General features: G+C 42.8%; 1 protein-coding gene across 3 annotated transcripts; it reads left to right on the forward strand.

The window, feature by feature from the left end:
* The first annotated feature begins 911 nt into the window (after positions 1–911).
* LOC147620260 (tubulin beta-6 chain) lies at positions 912–4,291 on the forward strand. Of its 3 annotated transcripts, none has more exons than XM_086772444.1 (4): positions 912–1,107; positions 2,541–2,938; positions 3,046–3,315; positions 3,409–4,291. In XM_086772444.1, exons 2-4 carry the CDS (start codon positions 2,545–2,547, stop codon positions 4,071–4,073), a joined length of 1,329 nt encoding a protein of 442 aa, XP_086628570.1. In that variant the 5' UTR covers positions 912–1,107; positions 2,541–2,544; the 3' UTR covers positions 4,074–4,291. The 3 variants fall into 3 exon arrangements, with proteins under 3 accessions (XP_086628570.1, XP_086628568.1, XP_086628569.1); XM_086772442.1 differs by having other exon boundaries at positions 913–1,107; positions 2,529–2,938; XM_086772443.1 differs by lacking the exon at positions 912–1,107 and adding an exon at positions 1,142–1,369 and having other exon boundaries at positions 2,529–2,938.
* The last annotated feature ends 2,392 nt before the right edge of the window (positions 4,292–6,683 follow it).

Below are 6,683 nucleotides of genomic sequence, written 5' to 3' on the forward strand. Positions count from 1 at the left end.
AACCAAGTGAGATTTTTTTTTAGCACCAATAATTATATATATTACCTCAGAACTCATTATACAACTAGATCTTTTACACCAACCAAGACTATATATATTACCTTAGAACTCATTATACAACTAGATCTTTTACACCAACCAAGACTATAAACTGAACACACCCTCTAATTACCACATTTCACTTCATTCAGTAGATTACACAGCAGATTCCATCTATCATCCTCCAAAAGAAAACTAGATTGCCCCCAAGAAATCTGATACCCTAATTGGATGTAAGCTTCCACCATAGCGTCAGTGGTACACCCTCTAGGAGTTTGCTTTTCCAATATGTCCCCCCTTTTTTGACCAAATTTTAACTGTAGGTCTAGTCCCCACACAGGATTTTCTATAAAAGCAACAAATGTATGATCCACTTGCTTCTCCTTAAGGTACCATCGCTTGGTTTTGGGTCCAAATCTGGGCAATTTAGGCTTCGAATTCTCACCAATACTGACCTACATCATATGAATCATAGCTTAGGTTACCCTAGTATGCTTGAAGGTTCCCCCAAATAAATACAAAAATCAAGTGTGGGAAATTTGGGTGAGATTTTAAGAAGCCTTTATTTTAAGGAAGGATTTTTCAAATGTTTTAGTTATAAAACCTATATTGTCCTTATTTTGATTGGTTGAAAAATATGTTTTTTTTTAGCAGGGGTCCACGCTCATCAATGATCATCATGACGACTTGTTCAAGCAAAAGATCGTTTCATTTAATGCTCAATGGCCAAGTTAACTAGGCCGTGCCCTAAGCCACATAGGCTGTTTTTGAGGCGGGTATCCGGGCGGCCGGTCTTGTGGAAAAGGGCTTTTTTGAAAAAAGAAAGGGACGTGTGTGAAAAAGTAGCTGCCGGCCGCACATACAGCTGAGAGAGAGAGTATCTTCTGGCCGGCCAGATCTCGGGATTGACGGTGCGGATGAGCCCACGGGGCCACCAGTATTTACGTCTGCACCCGGGCCTCTCTTTCTGTCTCTGTCTGTGTGTCCCGCTTTGTGGAAGTGAAGGCTCATCGGTCTGGTTGCCTTCGCGTTGCTGCTGAAGCCCCGCCTTGGTCTTCAACTGTGCAGGTATGCCTCCTTGCCGCGGTTCTTCTCCGTTTCATTCTGTTCTTTGGACTTCGCCTCCGCCGTGCGTCGATCAAGTTCTGCCTGTCTGGGAATGGAAGAAACCCAGGGCGTTTCATCACTCAGGGCTTTGTGCATTTTTTTCTCGAGCTTTGCCATGGCTGTGTTAAGCGTTTCTTTGCTTGATCATACCTGTTTTGTCAATCTCCGTGGCTGAGGGTTGTACATTCAAGGTCTCGCCATGAATGAGCCCTTATCTGTGAAGGTATGTGTTATTTGCTTGTTCCTTTTGATTGCGACCAAACGTTCACATGAATGTATGCCTTATTCGCATGGAGAATCGCTCTAGGCAGTGACTCCTTCGTTACCATTGCTTTCATTTTGTATCCCAAGGCTTCATGATCTTCCAGAGGGGGGAAAAGGGTCGCTATATAATCCTCATGCATCCCTAAGAAGACAATTAGCTTTAATCTCTCTGGATCCGGTATAATTTTGTACGAGTGACGCACAATGTACTATTGTGTGGCTGTGGTTTCCCTCAACGTCTAGTTCAAAGCCATACTTCATGCAATTTTGAGTGGCTTGTGGGACTGTCTATTTTAATCTTGATTGTCAACGTATTGGTCTCCTATCATATTTGTGCCGTTATAGTGACTATGCCTGACTTTAGTAGATAGAAGTTTTCTTGAATTCCTCTCACATCATCTGAATTCTTCAGCAATTGGAAAGTTGTTTTTAAGGCTTCCTGCTTTTGGGAGGGGAAGGAAAGTGGCTGATCGTTTTCCTTTCAAAGATAAAATTTTGGCCTTTTGTACAATAGATCAAAAGCCAAAGCAAACCTATAGCAAATGGTTCTAACTTCTTGTATGACAGGGTGAGAATGGAATCTGCAGTTTTAAAAAATCTGGTTTCAGAGTGTAACATGTGTATAGGTTCTGTATTTTGCTGTTCATGTCACAGCTGTGGGTTGGCAGTACACAGATCTGTACAAGATATGGATTGTGAATTTCCTTTGACTGTATTGTCAGCATCATCATTTAATTACTCTCAAAGCTGACGCTAGCATTTGAGCCCTCCCCTGGCTATGTCCAGGTCTGAAAGTTGTTGGTATTGCTCTTCCTGTCACGTTTGGGCTAGCAAGCTTTACCTTCACGGAAGCTGCACTATCAAGTAATAGAGAAAAGACAGGAGGGGAATGAACTTCCAGCCCAGAATGTTCTACTCTGTTCTCTCTAGTACTTGAGTGTAGCTTCTGAACCTGTTGTACCAATGTGGTGAACTTAGTTAAGTTCTACTCAGTTGTCATTTTTCTATTTGGTTTTCATTTGTGCCTGCTGCTGTATGCCATGGGTTTGTGTTTTTGTGATAACTATAGATGTGTGGAAAGTCTGTTCCAATCTTCTGTTTTTGTGTGAACATGACAGCCTTTTCAGCAGGAAAATGAGGGAAATCCTTCACATTCAAGCTGGGCAATGCGGCAACCAGATCGGCTCTAAGTTCTGGGAGGTGGTTTGTGATGAACATGGTATTGATCCCACTGGTTCCTACAATGGTGATTCTGAACTTCAGCTTGAGCGGATTAATGTCTATTTCAACGAGGCCAGTGGAGGTCGCTATGTGCCAAGGGCTGTCCTCATGGATCTGGAGCCTGGGACTATGGACAGTGTTCGCTCAGGACCACTTGGTCAGATTTTTAGACCAGATAACTTTGTATTTGGTCAAAGTGGGGCTGGTAATAACTGGGCCAAGGGACACTACACAGAAGGGGCAGAACTCATTGATTCTGTCCTGGATGTTGTCAGGAAAGAAGCAGAAAATTGCGACTGTCTTCAGGGTAAAGCCATGGAGAAATAGAATGCGTCCTGTTTTGTTGGACTGTGTTAAATTCGTTTTTTCTCTTTCACCTGATACCAATTACTAATTTTAGAGAATGAGTTTCAGGTTTTGAAGTCTGTCATTCTCTTGGAGGAGGCACGGGTTCTGGCATGGGGACCTTACTGATATCCAAGATACGGGAAGAGTATCCGGACCGAATGATGCTTACATTCTCAGTCTTCCCATCTCCCAAGGTCTCTGACACTGTTGTGGAGCCATACAATGCCACCCTTTCTGTGCACCAGCTTGTTGAAAACGCAGATGAATGCATGGTTTTGGATAATGAGGCCCTCTATGACATCTGTTTCCGCACCTTGAAGCTCACAACTCCCACATGTACTGCTCAAACCTCTTTTCGTTTGATGTTTAGTATTTTCTGCTTTGTTTAAGGTACACACTTGTTCATTGATGCTTCTGCTGGTTTGTCAGTTGGGGACTTGAATCATCTCATATCGGCAACCATGAGTGGAGTGACCTGTTGTCTGAGGTTCCCTGGTCAGCTGAACTCTGACCTTCGGAAGCTTGCTGTGAATCTGATTCCCTTCCCTAGGCTTCATTTCTTTATGGTGGGGTTTGCACCTCTCACTTCAAGAGGTTCTCAGCAGTACAGAGCCCTCACTGTACCTGAGCTCACTCAACAGATGTGGGATGCTAAGAATATGATGTGTGCTGCGGATCCTCGCCACGGGCGGTACCTCACAGCCTCTGCAATGTTTCGGGGCCGCATGAGTACTAAGGAAGTTGATGAGCAGATGATTAATGTCCAGAACAAGAACTCATCTTATTTTGTGGAGTGGATTCCCAACAATGTGAAGTCTAGCGTATGTGACATTCCACCAAGGGGCCTGAAAATGGCTTCCACTTTTATTGGGAACTCTACATCTATTCAAGAAATGTTCAGGCGTGTATCAGAGCAATTCACAGCTATGTTCAGGAGGAAAGCTTTTCTGCATTGGTACACTGGCGAGGGAATGGATGAAATGGAGTTCACTGAGGCAGAGAGCAACATGAATGATTTGGTCTCTGAATATCAGCAATACCAAGATGCAACTGCTGAAGAGATAGATTATGAAGATGAGGAAGTTATGGCATGAGGTGAGAAGGCTTGCAAATAAGCATTTAGATTTCTTGCCACATGACATCTATCAGGAGTGTACTGAGAATTGTCATTTCTCTTCCTCTACCTCATTGAAGTTTTTTTAATATACCAGAGTAAAAACTAAAGATATGTTTTGAACTTTCTGTTTATGTACACTGTCAAAGTCCACAACTGTTATGGTCTTATGCATGCAAACACTGGACTTTGCTAAAAGAATATTCTCTGAAGTATTGGCTAGTTGAAAGCTCTGAGTTGTCCGATCAGCAGTGTGAGTTATACGTTGACTCGTGGACATGTACGGTGAATAATTGAGTTTCTAACGGAGCATCTTGTCTGCCTTGGTTACACTAGAACGAATCTAATCATGCAGCTTGTCTTCCTTGAGTAGCTGCTGTTTTGACACCTGGACACATGTAACCAAGCATCGTGTCTTCCCTAGATTCCTTCCGTTTGACACTTTGGAACGTTTAGTATATGATTGAATCGTTAACAAAGCTTCTCATCTGCCCATGGAATGGTGAGTGAAGCCTAGGTATGCAAATGAAGGATTTGGATTTGCGTTCATTTGCTACATTTTCTTTGTATCAGTTTTGAAAGAAGTCATTGCCGAAAGTGAATCACTATTGATACATTATACTTGATCTGTGGTGAAACCTGGTAAGTACGAGGCAGGAGAGACATTGCACTGCTTGATTCACATTAGGTCTGCAAACGTGACTGGATTCCTTGTTGAGTAGATTACAACAGGTGTGAACGTAAGTCAAAAAACCTGCTTGTTAAGTTACGCTTAACCTGTGGTGAAAGCTGATTATTACAAGGCATGAGAGATGGTGTCCTGCTTGTTTTACGCATCACGTCTTCTGCAAATGTGATGGGGGATTCCTAGTCAAGTACACATTATATGGGCTGTGAACCTAATTTGAAAGGCCTAAAGTGTAAATTTGAGTGAGCATAGTGTTTAAGGCACATGTGAATCTAATTCAAAAACCTCGGTTTGAGCTTTCATTGCAGAATGGTTGTGTCCTTGGTTTGCGAAGTCTTATGGCAATGCTAATAAGCTATTTAGGTGTCATCAGTGTCCTGGCCTGGCTCACATTTCTATGATTACCAGAGGTTGCCATTCTCTGGACAGTTTTGGAGTTAGATAAGATCTTAAACGGGAAGGTGTGGGACCTTTCTGAACCTTCTTTGGGGTAATGGGGTCTCAGAGCCCTTTTCCATCTTTGCCCTTGAGCCAGTAAAAATCGCAAGAGGAGGTTCCATTTTGGGCAGTTTGTTCCGGTTCGTGCAGTTTCACGGCCACAGGTCGTTTAATTACTGCTGTTTATTATGTGAATCATTACTATATTGCAAACCCTTGTGAGATATACAAACACAGGCTGTGGCTTGGGTTCTTGTTGCAGTGGCAGGGTTTCAACATCTACTCTACTTAGTAACCCTAGCTAGTGGTTATGGGTTCAACATCTCTACTCCAGTGCAGTTTGTTTGAGGTTGAGCAAAATAATCAAGCCTATCCATATCAAGCACCCCCCGATGTGCTCATCATGGGAAACCTTGATACAAACCATTATTTGTACTAGGGAAACTTATGCTCTTGATGCCAAAGCAACCACTAGCCCTACTGCGCTAATACCAAATGCTTCTCAACCGGCTCATAATATAGTGCCCATGTATCGGAACCCTATACTGAGAGGTATATACCGCCACCAATGCTGCCATACCCACCTCTGATATTATAACTCTAACCGGTTCCTCCTGGAGCTACACTTGTACAACATCACTTGTTGGTGACATTGCTAGCAGACTTAGAGAGTCCAAAACATGAGAGCTATTAGCCATATGCGAAATATGATTCATATGCACATCTAGAGTACCCCTTCACCCATAGACTATATCTCTCCGTTTGGAGCCATGGTGGAACAAAGAGTAAGAGGCCTCAATGATATGGAATGGCAGGCCGCTGATGTAATTTTTCCATTGTAAGGGTATTGTGTTGCCATCCTCATAAAACCATCACACCTAGTGCCCCTTCATCTAGTGCCGAACCCCAATGTCATTTCATATGGAGGCATATGTTACAACTATGGATGCAAACAGAGCAACAATCACTTCAATGGCATGAGTATCAACCACTTCACTAAGTCTTAACTTGTTAAGTATACAAGGTGGACTTAATCATACATACCCCCTTCATGCTATCACAAGGCTCCAAACCAAGTCGACAGCAACATCCAAGGCAACGAAAAAGTAGAAAGATCAAGCTTCGACCTCAAAGCCAAGAGTTCAAGAGCCTGCAGTGCAAGCCCAAAAGGTTTTAGTAGCCCGTGGAAAAGGCTAAAAGATTAGAATGAAAGGTCTAGAAGAAGAAAACTTTGAAGAGCTCGTGGAAACGCAATGCATGATCAACTGTCAAGGGCAATGATATCGTGACCATTGAAAGTGGTTTGGATGATCAGTTTGTTAAGGGCAATGACATCATGACCATTGAAAGTGGTTTAGATGATCGAGCAATCTCCCATTCAAACTAGCTCTTCCTCCCAAAGAGAAGAAACCCATTGACTATGCAAATCTTCAAAAGAAAATCAAAGAGTACCCCAACCCTATG

Source organism: Cibotium barometz, chromosome 32 (genome assembly GCF_041138505.1).
Source record: "Cibotium barometz isolate CiBa-2024 chromosome 32, ASM4113850v1, whole genome shotgun sequence".
NCBI lineage: Eukaryota > Viridiplantae > Streptophyta > Polypodiopsida > Cyatheales > Cibotiaceae > Cibotium > Cibotium barometz.